This window comes from Scylla paramamosain, chromosome 20, assembly GCF_035594125.1.
Source record: "Scylla paramamosain isolate STU-SP2022 chromosome 20, ASM3559412v1, whole genome shotgun sequence".
NCBI lineage: Eukaryota > Metazoa > Arthropoda > Malacostraca > Decapoda > Portunidae > Scylla > Scylla paramamosain.
In genome coordinates this window covers 8,341,087-8,360,214 of record NC_087170.1, presented here as the reverse complement: position 1 = coordinate 8,360,214, position 19,128 = coordinate 8,341,087, and the positions used below count along the sequence as shown (strand labels likewise).

Below are 19,128 nucleotides of genomic sequence, written 5' to 3'. Positions count from 1 at the left end.
TTAATCACTTTCTTTTCCATATTCTTATTGTGTTTTTGTTGCTGTTGCCGTATTATCTCCTCCATGCCCACCTTTTGTTGTTCTCTGTCTTCTTTCCAACTTTTTGACTTCCTCTGTCACTAACTCTTTCATTTCTCCAATCCTAACCTCTCTCTCTTGCAAAGTTTTCTTTAACTCTTTATTCTTTCCTTGAGTTTCTTAATTTCTTCACAGTACTCCTTGTTTAAGTTCACTATTTTTGTCACCTCTTCCCTCACTTCTTGTGATTCCACCCTGTCTAAAATATTGGTGTGAGTGGAACCCCCTTCCTCCAATACATTTAAAGCAAACTCCATACATGGACAGATAAGGCTCCTGTACAGAGTTAGCAGCTTGGGTGGGAGGGGAGGGTGAGAAAACTAGCAGAGATGACTCAGAATGCTTAACTTCATAGAAATTGCTTTAGCTGGAGATGAGATGTGAAGTTTCCAGTTCAGATTATAAGTAAAGGACAGACTGAGGATGTTCGGTTTAGAAGAGGGGGACAGTTGAGTGTCATTGAAGAAGAGGGGATAAATATCTGGAAGGTCATGTCAAGTTGATAGATGGAGGAACTGAGTTTTTGAGGCATTGAACATTACTTAATTTGCTCTACTCCAATCAGGAATTTTAAGGAGATCAGAAGTCAGGCTTTCTGCGGCTTCCCTGCATGAGTGGTTTACTTCCTGAAGGGTTGGACATCAACAAAAAGATGTGGAAAAGTGCAGAGTGGTAGGAGTGGAAAGGAGAAGTTTGGTTTAGAAGATCATTGATCAATAATAGTTAGAGAGTGGGTGACAAGACAGAACCCTGAGGAACACCATTATTAAGTACTCTGGGATACATTTTGTCTGGTCCTGGTGACTTGAATTATTTTAGTCAATCTATCTCTTGTTCCACTATCTCTTTAGTTATGGAAATAACTGTCAGCTTCTCATTCTCTTCTGCTCTAAAAATCTGCTCACTATCCAACATTTCCTGCATGTTTTCCTGGGTGAAGATGGTTTAAAAATGCGCGTTCAAAATTTTACTAATCTCTTCCGCAGAACTAACCAGCACCCCATCAGCTGCATTTAATGTTAATTTCAGTTACTTTTGCTTGGTATTCATTTATTTTTGGAAAATATAAAGAAGCCTAAATCCAAAGACAATCATATAATTGCTTATATATACAGGGGGTCCTCAGTTTATGATGGTCTTGACTTCTGCCTTTTCATGGTTATGATGCTGGCAGTGCTTGTCCCTGTACATTTCTCTTTGCAGATTTTTTGATTTTGTTACTGATTCATTGACTTATTTTTATTTACTGTATGCGTCATAAGGGAGTGGGGGGGAGAGCATGGCTTTATTTGTAGTTTTTAATTAAAATGCTTCAATTTAAAATTGGGTGTTGACTTAAAGTTGATGTTGCAGTTCTTTTGCTTTGATTAAGTTTAAAGTTCAATCTAGTTTTGATTTGATTTGATATATATATATATATATATATATATATATATATATATATATATATATATATATATATATATATATATATATATATATATATATATATATATATATATATATATATATATATATATATATATATATATATATATATATATATATATATATATATATATATATATATATATATATATATAACCAATTTGAGTTTTATTGATGTTAGTTTCTAAATAACAAATTAAGTTTTCAAATTATTTTTCTCTCTCCTGATTTGCAATGATATTTCTAGAAATTAGTTCTGTTTACCTTGGAGTTGTGGACCTCCTATACTGGGAACAATGATGCCTAATCAATTCATGATTATAAAATTTAAATTAATAAATCATAACAATTAAGGTTTTCCTTAATTTTTGGTAGTTAATTTTTGATAGTTTGGTAGGTATTACATTCAGTTTTTTGTGTATCACTGGTGTATTACTGTTGCATAAAAAAAAAAAAAAATCACCTTAGAAGTTCACATCCTAAATTTGGAGTTTTTCCCCCAAAAACCTAGGTAAATTAATTTCAAAGTGGATGTACATCTCTTAACTAAAAAAAAAAAAAAACACACTAAATGTTAAATTAAAAAAAATTTGTTCCTTTTTCTTTAAAACTAAGAAAGCTGAGCTAATTTCCCCAGGGAATTTACATTTTTCTCTCTAGTACCTGTGGGCAATGATATAAATCAGTCTCACACAAATAATTAATATATATATATATATATATATATATATATATATATATATATATATATATATATATATATATATATATATATATATATATATATATAGTCACAAAAATGGTTATTTTCATGTGAACAAAGCCTTTAAACACTCCAGGGTTTCAGGGCCTGACGAATGTACCTGTGGGCAGTGATGTCAATAAGGCAGTAGGCACCTGCCAAAACAATAATTACCCCCAGTGAGGTCTAAAAGTACTGGATCAGGGGGTGCTGTGAGCTTATCATTAAACTCAGCTGTGACCTCACAGAACATTTCTCTTTGTTTCTCACAGTACAAGGGGACAGTCACAGCCTGCCCTCTAAAGACAACTCCCTTCCTATACACAAAACTATATGCACCTAATTACACACACTCACCCTTCACTCAAAATTATCATTGCAACTCCTGCACCAGCCTTGGAGTTCCCATCTGGGGAGGGTACCACAAATGTCCCCAGGTTGGACTGCTCTTCTGGTATTGACCCTAAGTGTCTTGACACCCCCTCAACTTTTTCTTCATTAACTTCTGCAACATTCACAGTCTTATATCTAATTTTCAATCTGTAGAACACCACCCCCTCCTCTACCAAACCTCATCTTTCCTCACTGAAACACATGTATCTGAGGCAACTGACAGTAGTCACTTTTCTGTTCCCTCCTACTTTCTCTATCCTCATTTTCATTCCAAAGCTGGATATTGCGTTTATGTGCGCAATGACATAACCTGCTCTAGTGCCCACGTTCTTGAATATTCCAAGTTTTCCACCATCTGGCTATGACTACAGAGTCACTCTCAAACTAAATTTATCTGTACTGTATACCTCTCACCTAACTCCTCTGACTATAAGAAATTCTTTGACTACTTAATTTCCAAAGTGGAGCACATTGACTCTTTTTCACTTTTCTGGAGATCTCCATCCTTGGAGACTTCAATGTCCACCACCAGCTTTGGCTTTCCTCTCCTTTCACTGACCATCCTGGTGACCCTTGCTATCCTCCACGACCTAGAGCAACTGGTGCAACATCCTACCCACATTCCTGATCGTTTTGGAGATACGCCCAACATTCATTATACAGTAAAATCCCTCTCATGCGGCATTTGAGTATCCGGCAGCTTCAAGTATCCGGCACATTTTTCCCCGAGCCTTAAAATCAATAAAAATCAATGTGTACTTATAAAATCGATTAAAATTCCCGCGCGAGGCATACTTTATCCCCTCGCCACCAGAGCGCACTGCTTCACGCCACCCGTGGCCCACTGCACTGTGTTTACTCAGTGACTCAGTCCCGCGTGTGCTCTGTTTATCACCTGAAGCCTTCATCATGCCTTAAGTTGTAGAAAAGAGGAAGTGTGTTGTGCTTACACTTGAGCAGCTGATCAGATCAGCTGATCTTTGTTATGGTAAGATGCGTGAGTGTAGGATGGTGATTGTGGACATAATTTCACTTCTATTCAAGTATCCGGCAATATTCAAGTATCCGGCACGTCGGCGGTCCCGTTGATGCCGGATAAGAGGGATTTTACTGTACAATAAAAAAAAGTATGATAGATAATTGTTAGAGTAGGCCTTCATAAGCTTTTTATACCTGCATTGTATTACCAGTCTCATGTTAATGTGTACACTGCTTTCTGGACCCAGCACAGTGTTGGTGCCACCACCATGCTCTCGTGCCTTATTGAAGCAATTCACTACTTGAGAATACATTCCATGTTCTTTAAAATCATTCAAACAGTCACCAATTTCAGTGAAAGTACATGTGCTGCATCATGTGGCTTCCTTACACTCTCCTGATTATGTTCACTTACTGTAGTTGCCTTAGTCATGTTCTGCATCCACTGCTACCATTCCTACTGCTTTGCCATGTCTGATGCATGCTGGAGAAATATAAATTGTAAATAAGGAAAATAATTTGTCATTGTTTTTGTTGTTTTAAGTCCAAAACATAACTGGGGGGACTGCTTTATGTTCCAGTAGTGCCAGGTGTTGAGCAGTGTGGACTCGTGTATGATGTGTTATTTGAATTGCTAATAAAAAAAAAGCCATAACCCTTAAAATTATTTTTGATATCTAAATTTTTGTTACTTTTCATAACTAGGGGACTGCCTGTATGCTGTTGTCCCTTTTTAACGTTGTATTTTTCCACATATGACAGCATCTGTATATCTTTTTTGAATATCGTATTTCTCTATTTATATAACATTATGTGTAGGGTGCCCTCTTTTTAACATTGTATTTCTCCATATATATATACATTCCAGATTTTCTGTCTTTGGCAGTGTTTGTGTCACTCATTTTTGCATGTCTCCTGTTTTGATTGCTCACCTTCCTGGAGGTTTCCCAGACACTGCTGAAGTGCTTAGGAGTCTTCATTCCTTTTACTTTCATCTTCCAGGTCAACAAGTGCTGACTTTCATTCATCTTACTGTACTTCAGACTATTTTCATCCACACCAATCCTTAAGATTCTTTTTTCCTCTCCCTACACCATATCCTCCTTCAGGTGCACCTTTTCATGCATGCTTTCAGGTGTGTCCTTCATATGCTTGACTAATCCTTTGGTGTGGTCCCTTTTTTTCTTAAATGTTTAAAGGCTTCAGGTGAATATTATGATTCTTTTGCTGATGTGAAAAACCTAATTTTGTGAATGTTAAAACCTGTGGTTGATAATGATGATATACTTAGGTGTGCAAGTACTCTTGTGTCTCCGATGACCTTGCACTGATTGAGGAGAAGCTAAGGGAGTGGTGTGAGGAAGAGGTGCATCTCATCCTCACCACAGGAGGGACGGGATTTGCTGAACGAGATGTGACTCCTGAAGCTGTCAAGAAAGTAAGAAAGCTACTCATGTAATTGAAACATAAAGGAATAATTGAAGTCATTAATTTAATTCACACATTGTCCTAAAATTATTTTGATTTGATTACACAAGTTTTTATCAGTGTAGTGTTTTTCTGTTGATTTATTTATAATTTTTATGAGTGTCTCCATGTACTGCTTCCCTTATTGTGTTGGTTGGGTGCAGGTGATAGAAAAGGAGGCCCCAGGGCTCACCACATGCATGCTGACAGAGTCCCTGAAGGTCACCCCACTGGCCATGCTGTCGCGGCCTGTGTGTGGCATGAGGGGAAAGACCCTCATAGCCACTCTTCCGGGAAGCAGGAAAGGTTCAGAGGAGTGTCTTAGGTAAAGCAAACTCTAATGTGTGTAAATTTTCATAATTATATTACATCACTTGAGATCCTTTTTCCCTGTCTCTGTTACTCAAGTGTTATCTGAAATATCTTACAACTTTGCCAGGACCGAGGCTCTCTGTTTCCAAATCAGTTATGATTATATATATATATATATATATATATATATATATATATATATATATATATATATATATATATATATATATATATATATATATATATATATATATATATATATATATATATATATATATATATATATATATATATATATATATAAACACACACACAGGATGTCCCACGAGTTAAGGTATATACTTTGGGATTTGATCGTTGAAATAATTCTAAGTTGAAAATGCTCTATTATACACGTTGCTGTGCTGTATTGTGTTACCTGTACATTTTTTTCATTGATACATACAAAAATTTAATCTGTCATTTCCTAACTGTTTCCTGTAAGACTTTGACTGTGTAGATTGTGCACAAAAAATTATCACTAATTTATGCATGGTGCCACTTGAGTAGGTAGTGAGTCAAGGAGGGGAGGAAGGAGGCTGAGGCCACCCAGGCAAGCAGCTCTCACAAATCACAACTTGCACGTTAATTTCTAGTAAAATTAAGCAAAACACAGCATATATGAATAGAGTATTTTTGACTTGGAATTACTTGAACTATCAGATCCTGAAGTATGTATCTTAACTCACAGGACACCCTGTTTATATGTACCTTTTTTTTTCACAAGTTTGTATTGTAAATAAAACTTTATTCTATTCATAATTTAGGCATCATTTCTTCAACTACAACTCGTACTAGCTTTTCACTCAGTACCATTACCTTGCATCAAGTTCCTAAAGGCAATAAGGTGTCAGATGAATAGTAATAATGAAGTTAGCAGAAATTTTTTTAAATGGACTAAATCATAGGATCTTTCTAAACTACATCAGTAATGGCAATCTTGTGTGTTTTTGTGAAAATCAAGAAGTGGTGACATTTACTTTTTTGATTTAGGACAATAAGCTTTTATTGTTTGAGGTGTTTCAACTTTTCAAGATTATTGCTTTAAAGGGAAGTTCTCTGTTGAAACTTCTATTGTTAACTTTTGTCACAGATTATGGCAGAAGCATTGTGTTATATAAAGCATCATGGTTGTGTTTAACTTAGGTAATATGTTTGCTTTCTCTATTTCCCATTAGTGTAAGGTGAGAATAAGCCAAATGCTGTCATATGTTTATTTCATCATTAAGACAAGGCACATGTTTGTGAGAAAGAAATAACAAGTATGCTTCACTTATAACTTACCACACACACATGCAATTATAAACAGTGTGAAACAAGTATGGTTGTCATAACCCAATGATATGGCTAATAGGCAGCATGTACTGCATTGGCCTTCAGGCATCCTTGTACCAAGTGTGTTAAGGAAGTGATTAGCAGTAGTAAAAAACATCCCATAGGACAGCAGCCTAAAAAAGGAGCATTTCAGAAGTATGCATATGTTGTATTTCTTTATGAGCTATGATAAATAACATAATTCAAACTTTCAACAGATTTATTTCTCCAGCCATTCCACATGCAGTGAGCCTCATTATGGGCTGGAAGGATGAGGTGGAGGCCACACACAATGTGCTTCAGTCTGAAGGTGTGAAGTGTGGAACTACTGGGGGCCACCATCACCATCACCACCATCCTTGTGGTCACCACCACCACCATCACCACCACCATCACCACCAAGAAAATGGAGAGTCGAAGGCTGACGTTTCGCATGTGTCTCGCCGCCCCAGGAAATCTCCTTACCCAATGATTTCAGTTTCCCAAGCTGTGGAGACTGTTCTTTCACAAGCAGAGCAGTGCATGACGGAAAATCTCTCCATTAAAAATGCCCTAGGATTTGTTCTGGCTGAAGACATTCATGCAAAAGATCCACTGCCTCCATTTCCTGCTTCAATAAAGGATGGGTATGCAGTCCTGGCTGCTGATGGAACTGGGCTGCGGGTGGTGAGGGGTGATTCAACTGCAGGATGTAGTCCTGAGATGAAGACAGTGACCAGTGGCGTGTGTGTGCGGGTGAGCACTGGTGCCCCTGTTCCTCCTGGAGCTGACGCTGTGGTGCAGGTGATGTTTTCTGTTGTTAGTGGCAGGTTCTGATTATCTTACTTGATAAATTAGCAAAAGGAATGAAAAGATAGTCAGTTAACATATACTTAATGATTGATCTTGTGGCTGTATAGTTGAGTATCCATTGTCATATCTGATACATGCACTATTTAGAAATAATAACATGCATTTCTGATTTATGATCCTGTTTAACTTTTTTGATCAGTTGAGATCACACTAGAGTATGTATTGGTAATCGTCATAGATGAGTTATTGCAATGAAGATTACACATACATAGGTAAGATGTTATATTAGACAGCCAAATCTTCTATTTTATTTTCAAGTTCTATTTTATTTTCAAGTTAATGAGTGGTCTAATTACAGAGGTATCAGTTTGTTGAGTGTGGTATGTAAGGTGTATATTGATGTATTGATAAGGAGAATCGGAGAAGGTAGAGATGGAGTAATGTGTGATGTACAAAGAGGCTTCAGGAGAGGGAGGGGTAGTGTAGATAAGGTGTTTGCTGTAAGAGAGATTTGTGAAAAATATTTAGCAAAAGGAAAAGAAGTATTCTAGGGTTTTGTAGATGTAATAGAAAGCATGTAGTAGAATTGATTGGGAAGGAATGTAAGATGTCTTTTAAGTTGTGGATGTTAGTGGTAGGTTGTTAAAAGGAGTAGAAAGCTTTTATGAGAACAATAGAGCATGTGTAAAAGTAGGAAATAGCACAGGAGAATGGTTTCTGGTCAAAATGAGATTGACAGATGTGTAATGTCACCATGGCTGTTTAAAATCTGTATGGATGGTATGGTTAGGGAAGTTAATGCTAGGCTGTTGGGTAGAGGATTGGGTCTGCTAACAACAGAGGGTAAAGAATGGAGTGTGAATCAGTTGCTGTTTGTGAATTATGTAACATTGGTAGCAGATACAGAGAAGTAAACTAACTTGGTAGGTGAGTTTGGTTGGATATGTAAGAGAGGGAAACTGAAGGTAAATGCAGAAAAGAGTAACATAATGAGGTGCACCAGAGAGGCAGGTAGTAGAATAAATATAAGGCTGAATGGTAAGGAGCTGGAGGAGGTAGACTCTTTCAAATATCTTAGATCTAGAGTAGTGGTGGATGGAGGAGTAGAGACAAAGATTAGAGCTAGGGTGAAGAAAGCAGGAAAAGTGTTAGAAAGTATGAATAGACTGTGAGTAGGGCACTTTGAATGAATGTAAAGAGAATATTGTATGAAGGAATGGTAGTGCCTACTGCACTGTATGGTGATGAGCTTTGAGTATGGGAGTAGAGAACGAGAAGAGGTTGAATGTAATGGAGATGAGATGTCTAAGGAGTCTGTGTGGAGTAACTTGGATAGATGGATAGATAGATAGATAATTTATTGACCACACATCATAAAAATGGACAGTCAGAAATGAGGAAGTGAGAAAGAGAACACATATTGTGAGAGACTTGGCAGGATGGGCTGAGCAATGTGTGCTGAGATGGTATGGACATGTTGAGAGAATGGTGAATGATAGGCTTGTGGAGAAGATAGTAAAATTAAGTGAGATGTGAATTTGCAAGGTAGACCATGTAAGGGATGGATAGGTAGTGTAAAAGAGGCCTTAAAGAGAAGAGGACTGACACTGGAGCATAGTAGAATGATTATGTGACAGAAGCGAATGGAGAGCAGTTGTTAATGCATGAGGAATAATGCTACCCTATGACCTCTGAGGGAGGTACTACATATCACTAGTCTTACACAGGTTGGGGCAGTCAGGTGTGGTAGGGAGAGTTCTTGCTTGCTTGTTTTTCATGAAGCTGTCCTAGCTGTGTGACTGATCCAAGTAAAGTAAGGGCAGGATAACTTTCTCTTCTCCGTTGGAGACTAAGGAGCTACAAAAGTGGAGTGAATTAGTGTAAATGTGGAAGTTGTGTGCCTTGTCTTGGTTACCCCTTCTTTTGGGGTGACAGCCTTGATAATATATATGTTTGTATGTAGGTTATGTCTTCAGTCTAGTATTGTGAAATTAGATTTTAGCAATGACTATATTCTTCAGGTGGAGGACACAGAGCTAACCAAAGAGGCTGAGGATGGCTGCACTGAATTAGAGATTAAGATCCTGAAGACTCCTCATGCTGGACAAGACATTCGGCCACTTGGGTGTGACATCAGAGTTGGGGAGAAGATCCTGTCCCAAGGCACTCTTCTAGGACCATCTGAGATGGGACTCCTGGCCACTGTTGGTGTCACCAATGTTTTGGTTGTCAGAAAACCTGTGGTGGCAGTCCTTTCAACTGGTATCTTTCTATGTTTTTAAATTGAGTTGCCTTTGAGTCACTCATTATCATGAATACCATATTTCTCACCATATAGAATGCACTGGAGTACAAGATTGACCCATAGTTTGGCAAGATATACTTAGGAAAAAGTTAAATCTACATAAAAAAAAAAAAAATCATGCTTATTCTTAGTTATATTTCCTTTAATATTTAACGTAGAATCTTAAAAATACCATAACAAATCCCTTTATTTTTTCCTTTGCATTGATGTTATTATTCAATCCATTGGTATTTTAGCTCAAAGAGTAGAGACAGAATAACAATGTATTGACTCCCACTCTGCAAGCATAGATACGGCTTTTGGATTCAGCTCACACGCCTGCAGCTCCATCTTGTCTTGCCTGTCTGTCCTTGCTGCTCTCCCTACATCTCAAAAGAAATATTATTCCACTGTGCCCTTAAAATTCCAAAATTCTGACTCCATGTTTTAAGAGTGAATGAAACTGACTTATTTTTGTGCTTAACTGTGCATCACAGCGAGAGTGAATCACCTCTGTCCGTTATTGTCACTGTGCTGGACAATGGACTTCTCATATTAATGTCAAGAAAATAATCTGACTCACTTTGTTCATTCTATATCTTAGCATTATTTTGATTTGTAATCATTAATTATCAAATAATTTATAAACAAATATATTTAATTATGGAGACATCTGGGAATTAATGTGTCAAGCAGAGGTGTTTTGGGTATTAGTTACTCTTGTACCTGTAACAATAACCCCTTGGGCTGCCAAAATCTAACCACTGAGGGTGTAAGACCCATGGTGATTTTTTGAAAATTTTCTTTAAAAATGTGTCTTATATAGGGAGAAATACAGTAACTGCATCAGTGTGGTAAGCCCAAGTGAAATAAGCCCTGTGCTCCTGATGACATCTCAACATCATGCTAGTCTTGCTTCCTGCTAAGCAAAGCACAGCAGATGTGCTAGAACTTTTAATTAGTATTTATTTATAGTTACATGCTTGTTTATATCTTCTGTAATTATTTTCTTTGTAGGACACCCTACAGAAAAAGGGGTTCCTAGTCCCCTCGCTTCATCCCTTTTATTCACCTCTTGCAACATCCAGGGGATACTGTGGTAGTTTTCTGAGTCCCTGCCACAAAGCATGATTCATAATATACCTACATAATAATATATGTATATATATTTTTTTTTCTTATGCAGGAAGGACACTGGCCAAGAGCAACAAAAATTCAATAAAAAAAAAAAAAAAAGCCCACTGAAATGCCAGTCCCCTAAAAGGGTCAAAGCAGTAGTCAAAAATTGATGAATAAGTATAAGTATCCTGAAACCTCCCTCTTGAAGGAATTCAAGTCATAGGAAGGTGGAAATACAGAAGCAGGCAGGGAGTTCCAGAGTTTACCAGAGAAAGGGATGAATGATTGAGAATACTGGTTAACTCTTGCATTAGAGAGGTGGACAGAATAGGGATGAGAGAAAGAAGAAAGTCTTGTGCAGCGAGGCCGCGGGAGGAGAGAAGGCATGCAGTTAGCAAGATCAGAAGAGCAGTTAGCATGAAAATAGTGGTAGAAGACAGCTAGATATGCAACATTGTGGTGGTGAGAGAGAGGCTGAAGACAGTCAGTTAGAGGAGAAGAGTTGATGAGACAAAAAGCTTTTGATTCCACCCTGTCTAGAAGAGCAGTGTGAGTGGAACCCCCCCCAGACATGTGAAGCATACTCCATACATGGACAGATAAGGCCCTTGTACAGAGTTAACAGCTGGGGGGGTGAGAAAAACTTGTGGAGACATCTCAGAACACCTAACTTCATAGGAGCTGTTTTAGCTAGAGATGAGATGTGAAGTTTTCAGTTCATATTATAAGTAAAGGACAGACCGAGGATGTTCAGTGTAGAAGAGGGGGACAGTTGAGTGTCATTGAAGAAGAGGAGATAGTTGTCTGGAAGGTTGTGTTGAGTTGATAGATGGAGGAATTGAGTTTTTGAGGCATTGAGCAATACCAAGTTTACTCTGGCCCATTTAGAAATTTTAGAAAGATCAGAAGTCAAACGTTCTGTGGCTTCCCTGCGTGAAATGTTTACCTCCTGAAGGGTTGAACGTCTATGAAAAGACGTGGAAAAGTGCAGGGTGGTATCATCAGCGTAGGAGTGGATAGGACAAGAAGTTTGGTTTAGAAGATCATTAATGAATAATAAGAAGAGAGTGGGTGACAGGACAGAACCCTGGGGAACACCACTGTTAATAGATTTAAGAGAAGAACAGTGACCGTCTACCACAGTAGCAATAGAACGGTCAGAAAGGAAACTTGAGATGGAGTTACAGAGAGAAGGATAGAAGCCATAGGAGGGTAGTTTGGAAGCCAAAGCTTTGTGCCAGACTCTATCAAAAGCTTTTGATATGTCCAAGGCAACAGCAAAAGTTTCACCAAAATCTCTAAAAGAGGATGACCAAGACTCAGTAAGGAAAGCCTTGATCGGAACCCATACTGGCGATCAGATAGAAGGTTGTAAAGTGATAGATGTTTAAGAATCTTCCTGTTGAGGATAGATTCAAAAACTTTAGATTGGCAGGAAATTAGAGCAATAGGACGGTAGTTTGAGGGATTAGAATGGTCACCCTTTTTAGGTACAGGTTGAATGTAGGCAAACTTCTAGCAAGAAGGAAAGGTAGATGTTAACAGACAGAGCTGAAAGAGTTTGACTAGGTAAGGTGCAAGCACGGAGGCACAGTTTCAGAGAACAAAAGGAGGGACCCCATCAGGTCCATAAGCCTTCCAAGAGTTTAGGCCAGTGAGGGCATGGAAAACATCATTGTGAAGAATTTTAATAGGTGGCATGAAGTAGTCAGAGGGTGGAGGAGAGGGAGGAACAAACCTAGAATTGTCCAAGGTAGAGTTTTTAGCAAAGGTTTGAGTGAAGAGTTCAGCTTTAGAAATAGATGTGATAGCAATGGTGCCATCTGGTTGAAATAGAGGAGGGAAAGAAGAAGAAACAAAGATATTTTTGGCTAGTTGCCAGAAGTCACAAGGGGAGTTAGATCTTGAAAGGTTTTGACACTTTCTGTTAATGAAGGAGTTTTTGGCTAGTTGGAGAACAGACTTGGCATGGTTCTGGGCTGAAATATAAAGTGCATGAGATTCTGGTGATGGAATATATATATAGATATGTATTTATAGTTGTGGTTATGTTAGTTGTAAATACTAGTAATATAGAGTTATTATAGATCATTGAAGGAGGTACTTACAAATAGATGAGGGAGGAAGGCAAGTGTAAACCAGTATTGCTTGAAATTTATAGTATGATTTTCTGTTATGGCTCTGTGTAGCAGGAAGTGGCATGAGTGGAGGAAGTATGGTACAACATGAGGTGGGCAAAGCACATTTTGCTCAGGCATGCTTCAGGTTCATAACATGCTAATAAGAACACTAATGTGGAATATGAAAATATATTGATTAATTCTTTCCTGTCTAAGAGACATCATACTATTGTCCAATTTGTCAAATATGTATCAAGTGCTGATTTTTTGTATAAATATTATTGTTTGTATAGTATAATCCTCTAAGGTTTGTCAGTTACTGCTCAATGGTTATTGGAGTAATTTGTCCCTTATTGTTGACTAAATTACTTCAGTAAACTTCACATATTTAATTGCCTTGACATTACACATCTCTGACCACAGGTAATGAGCTGCAGGAGCCAGGTGAGACTCTTCGAGAAGGTCACATTAGAGACAGCAATAAGACCACCATTATGTCCCTTCTGCAGCAGCATAGCTACCCTGTGCTTGATGCTGGAATTGCACGGGACCAGCCCACAGCGCTGCTTAAGAGTCTAAGGAGTGCCTTTAGCCATGCTGATATTCTGGTTACCTCTGGGGGAGTGTCCATGGGGGAGAGGGATGTATTAAGGCCTGTGCTCCTCTCTGACTTTGAAGCCCAGATTCACTTTGCTCAGGTATCTGTTTACAGTTGTCTTTCTTCTGTCATTTTTTATTTGATATGATAACTAGTCTTAATTTGGAAAGCTTCATACCTGCTTGGATGTTTGTTGTTGTCAATACATGTTTGATCTGTTAATACATGTACATCTCTCACCTTGCTCCCTGCATGAACTTATTTTGCCAAAACTTGCCATCATTGTTTCAGCAAGCTTCTCATTATTCCTTCACAGCACATCAAGGAGCACTTGGCTGTATCTTCCCGCTTTTTGTATGGTTATGATTTTACATGTACTCCCTTGTGTACATATACTGACAGATGTATCTTTCCATTTTCCTTCATCATGTTATATTACCAACATTCTGCTTTACTCACTCAATCATTCCACTTCTCAGAAGACTCAAGTCCCATAGATTTTTGTACAGCACTAAGACAGTCACCACCTTTACACTAATTAATGAAAGTTTTCATTATCTCATTTACCCCACATGTAGCACATTCATACCACTTCTAATGTTATTTTGCTCACCCTTCATTTAATCCTGTTAATGGAGTTGAGGTCTGGACAAGAACTACATTACCCCATCTCAATCATCACCATAATTTTGAAGGAATCCTTATATGCTTGCCTATGTTGACCTCTTTCACCAGATGGTGGATTGCTGTGCTGTGCAGTGTCTAGTCCTCACACAACCTTGATCTTAATCCTTCCACACCTTTTCACTCAAGTTTTCATTCATATCTGTAATTCAATTAATTGTTCATCATCATGTCAACATCAGTCTACTACTTCCCATGAACAGACATTCTCATTTCTTCAACAGACCAATACACTCCCATTCCTTCTTCCATTCACCATCTGGGGTTCTATGTCTATTCAATTTTATTCATTGATCCATTATAAAGATCTCCTGAGGTATTCTTAGTACTGATGTCATTCATCATCATCACTATGTAAGTTTATGAAGACATTAGTCACATCTTGATCCTTGTCATTACATGATCTCTTTCTGCACATCCTGTAAATGTTCTGCTTGTCATGTAGATTATCTATCAATAGTGTTTATAAAAGGAATGTGTTGCCTTCAGAGGAAACTCCAGTGAAAAGTGGTTATTTAATTTGCTTTCTCTAGCCAGTGTAGTAGGTGGGTGGTTTTCACTGTATGTCTGGGAATGTACGAGACTGCTGTCCTCTGCCAGGGGAGAGAGTGTGGGGCTTGAGTGAGTGTTTTCCTAAGATGTCTTGAAGGCTGTGCATTGTTTTGATGTACCATTTTTGTGAATATGAATTCACCATTTATAAATGAGGATAGAAGACAAAATTATATTAATTTATTCTTCTAAATGTTCATAAGTTGGAGTTTGCTTGTATTTATCTTTTTATAGTGGATACTGGTCCTTAATGCTGCCTTATTCTTAATACATTGCACCTAAGTTAAGATCAGTAAAGCATTCTACATGATCTGTTTCTTAAATTTTTTTCATGTCTAAAGGTGTTCATGTTTTTTCATGTCTAAAGGTGTTCATGAAGCCAGGAAAGCCCACCACCTTTGCCACCTGTTACTATCATAACAAGAAGAAATTGATCCTTGGTCTTCCTGGCAACCCTGTCTCTGCTGCTGTCACTTCTGTCCTTTACCTCCTGCCTCTTTGTCGCACAATGAGCGGGAGGGCAGTGTGTGAGAACATTTGCATCAAAGCTAAGGTATGTGCCTTGTTTTGGATGTCTTCTTCTGTGGTTTATTTTCAAACCACACACTCTTCAGGTACTCAAGCTTTCAAATGACACACTCTTCAGGTACTCAAGCTGTTAAGCTTGTCTTGTATACTTACCATCTATATCTATCTATATATATATATATATATATATATATATATATATATATATATATATATATATATATATATATATATATATATCATAAGTGGTCTCCTCCTCCCCTAAATCTCCCCACTCATTTCTGTTTGCTCTCTGGCTACTCCAGACCATGTTTTACAATTTCTAGGTAGTCATTCTGTTGCTCTAATGGCCATTCATTAAAATTGTGCTGTAACTATTTGTCTCAACTCATTGATACTTAAACTGCTTTTATTAACTTCACAAGCTACTTGGCCTCACTGCAAACACTTCTGAAATTGCAGCTGGCTGAAACCATGCAACTGGATCCACGGCCGGAGTACCACAGAGCTTTTCTGTCGTGGCGGCCAGGAGGAGAAGTCCCACTTGCCTACTCAACAGGCAATCAACTTTCCTCTCGCCTCCTCTCCATGGCTTCAGCTCAAGCCTTGCTTAAGCTGCCTCCTGCTAGCTCAGAAAACAAGAGTTTGGTTGAGGGATCAACAGTGGAAGTCATCCTTCTGGGAATGTAGACCAGTGCTTCTGGTTATTAAGGTATACTAACAAAGAGTTTTAGATTGAGTAAATGTAGAATTGATACCGTGGGTTGCAGTGAAATTTGGGGTTTTGTGTTTGGTTATCTTTAAATAAAAGTCTAGACATAACCATTAAATAAAGATTCAAACATGGTTTTAAGGTTGAATGCATAATTCTCTTTTTGCTTAGCTAAAGCATTTCTTGACCAGAATGTTGGGAAAAGAGACTGAGAGTGAGGAAGCCTCACTCTCATCCCAGCAGCTATACACATATTATTAGTCAGTTGCTATTAGTCCATTCCTGTTCTTTTAAACCAAGCTGGCACCAGTGAACAAAGTCACATGCATCACCTGTACACAAACCTTGTTTGCCTACAGCAGCTCGTCAGGGTTTGAACTTTGATTTTTTTATGTACTTTTAAGCCAAAAATTACTAGTATTGGAGTTGACCTCTGATGCCTAGAACTGTTGACTTCTACTGATTTATATAATAAGGATGAAGAAATAAATGAAGACCATAGGAGACAAATGCATAAATTACAAAGACCATGTGTAGAAAATAAAAGTTGGATTATTGGTAAGCTCCTTTTTGACAAAAGTAACATTGAAATAAAAGAAATACTATACAGTTTTTTGAGGAAAAGAGACAAAGGATAAACATTCAGGAATGGGTAGTGACTGAATTTCGTGATACTTGGAGAGCTGTTTCCCCCTTTCAGTCTGAGAATTTAAGGGTATAGTGTATATACAACCATGTTAAGTGAGATAATTTGCTGTATGCTAGAAAAAAATCTCTTAGGTAAATTATAATTTGCTCATAGTCTCAATGAGGTAAATTATAATTTGCTCATAGTCTCAGTGATAATGTACTGTCTTCCTGGACTTGTGTACACATACAGTGGTTACAGCAGTGTGGTACCTGTCATGGAACATGTGGCTGGTGAGGTGAGAGCTTGAAAGTAAGCACCAAGTGTTAGTGTGTTTGATGAAGGTATCATTTTTGGTACTTTTGATTGTATTAAATAGAAATAGTACAACAGTCACAAGATTTGATAATGAATTGGAAGCTAGCTGGTATATTTGTTCCATACTTTTTGGAAATATGATGCTCACCATTATGTTATATTTGTGACCTCTTGTGTACTTTGTTATTATTAAGTTAAATACTCTTGTTTTTGCATTGTGGAGTAAATATGACCATTGGTGGCTATGTAGGCGTCCAGTCATGTAGGTGTCCATCTGTAGGTGTCCAGCCTAATGCCATCTCAATTATTATTTATGTTGAAGAAAGAAAATGGCACTGATAGTAATTCCAGCATTATTCAACTACATTATTACAAGTTAGATTTAGGAATATACACTAAGAAATTGCATTTGTGCTTATGGAACATTTAGATTTATCTTTCTTGGGTAAAAGCCAAAGGGCACACACACACACACACACACACCCAAAAAAAAAAAAAAAAAAAAAGACTCCTTAGGTTGAAGAAGTCCTTGGTGATGCAGATGTTGCTTTGTGGAGGACCACTTGTTGCCGCCAGACCACATGTGATTCCTGTGCTAATAGCCTCCACTGGGTGGTGAGTGTTTAATTTTATTTGTATATAATCAGTTTACATTCTTTGTAGCTAGTGGTGGCTAAATAGTCTGGATACATGAATGATTATTGGTTACATCTTAAGTGTAGTGTAGTGCAGAAAATTTAATGCTGAAGATCAAACCATTTTTTGTTCTTGAATTCATAACCATTGAACTGCAATTAGCTATTTTGCAGTGTTTTAACATGGCTTAATGAATGTAGAATAAGGTATCTTTTTGCTGTAATCTGATATGATCTGTGTCTGATCAGGATTCAAGATGATAGACTGTTAATTTGATGCATTGAATGTGTTAGTAGAACAGAACAAATTACTGTGACCAAATTACTAAACTTTTCCTTATGTCATTGAATCTAAAGATTCCTCATTGTAATAGCAGTAACTGGGTGATATAGATAACTCTTTACATTTCCTTTACAATCTTAATCATCAGTTTTAATGACTTCGAAGCTGCACTTCCCAGAAGCTTTTTATGTCTTGTCCTTCTCTCTCTCTCTCTCTCTCTCTCTCATGCCCTTTGTCAATATCATTCAGCTTTTATTGTACAGCTGTGGGCTTAAAGATAACCCATTGTCATAAATTTAATGTTTCAGCCTTGATACTACCTCAGAATATGTACACTTATAGTTCTCCTAATACTCCAGAGTTGGACAACAGTTGTTTGAGTTGGTGCATAATATAATTTTTCACTCATAAATAATTTGCAGCCTTACCCTTTGGATATAATTTGATTGTATGATTTTCAAGCACCATGCTAACAACAGTAATGCTGTTATAAAGTGTATAACCTGAAACTTAAATATCAAGGATATGATGTTGAGTGTGAAGGTGCAAGGATTGCCAAGAAGGTTGTTCAGGCATAGGAAGAGAAACTTAGAGGAACAGAAGGGTTGAAGTACATTTTTGTGGGATAATCAAGGAATAGGGGATTTTGTGCAATATGAGTGTGTGCTGGATAGAGGGAGGGTATTAATTCAGTTAATGTTTGTTAGTGTGACTATGTACATGTAGAGTACATGAGTGAAACAAGTAAAATAAGAGTCCGAGGCATTGAACACAGATGCCTAGGGAATGTTCCAAGGGAGTGATGCATCAATATAGATAATTTCCTTTGATAGAAGATTTGTAGAATATTGTAATAAAAAAAAACCCTAAAGATAGGTGGCATAGCATGAACACAATAGATAACAGTGGTAATATGGACAGTGGACAAACAAGAAGTGGTATAGTTTGTAGGGAAATTGTATGCAACTTAGTGATGAAGATATGAGGCCCTTGTATATTGCTGCAATGAGAGGGAAATATAAATTGTCACATTGAGCCAAAATGCAGAGTAAGGGGGTAATTTGTTAATGTTTTGTCTTCATTTTAGAATAATTTTGTTCCTTTTCTCTCTGAGAACATATATA

The 19,128-nt window shown here is 37.5% G+C and overlaps 1 protein-coding gene across 6 annotated transcripts in view; it reads left to right on the top strand.

The window, feature by feature from the left end:
• Window positions 1-19,128, top strand: part of LOC135110216 (gephyrin-like) — a 46,676-nt gene that overhangs the window by 9,290 nt on the left and 18,258 nt on the right. For 2 of the 6 annotated variants that reach the window (XR_010273155.1, XR_010273154.1), the window contains exons 3-10: window positions 4,911-5,057; window positions 5,251-5,411; window positions 6,970-7,534; window positions 9,565-9,805; window positions 13,490-13,764; window positions 15,268-15,453; window positions 15,891-16,140; window positions 17,628-17,701. Coding sequence is in view for 4 of the 6 variants with exons in the window: in XM_064022283.1 (XP_063878353.1) it covers window positions 4,911-5,057; window positions 5,251-5,411; window positions 6,970-7,534; window positions 9,565-9,805; window positions 13,490-13,764; window positions 15,268-15,453; window positions 15,891-16,118 (1,803 nt within the window). In the remaining 2 variants the exon portion in view is untranslated. Of the gene's footprint in view, window positions 1-4,910; window positions 5,058-5,250; window positions 5,412-6,969; window positions 7,535-9,564; window positions 9,806-13,489; window positions 13,765-15,267; window positions 15,454-15,890; window positions 18,065-19,128 lie in introns of those variants that run through there. The other 4 variants (XM_064022284.1, XM_064022282.1, XM_064022283.1 and 1 more) reach the window with 3 other exon arrangements.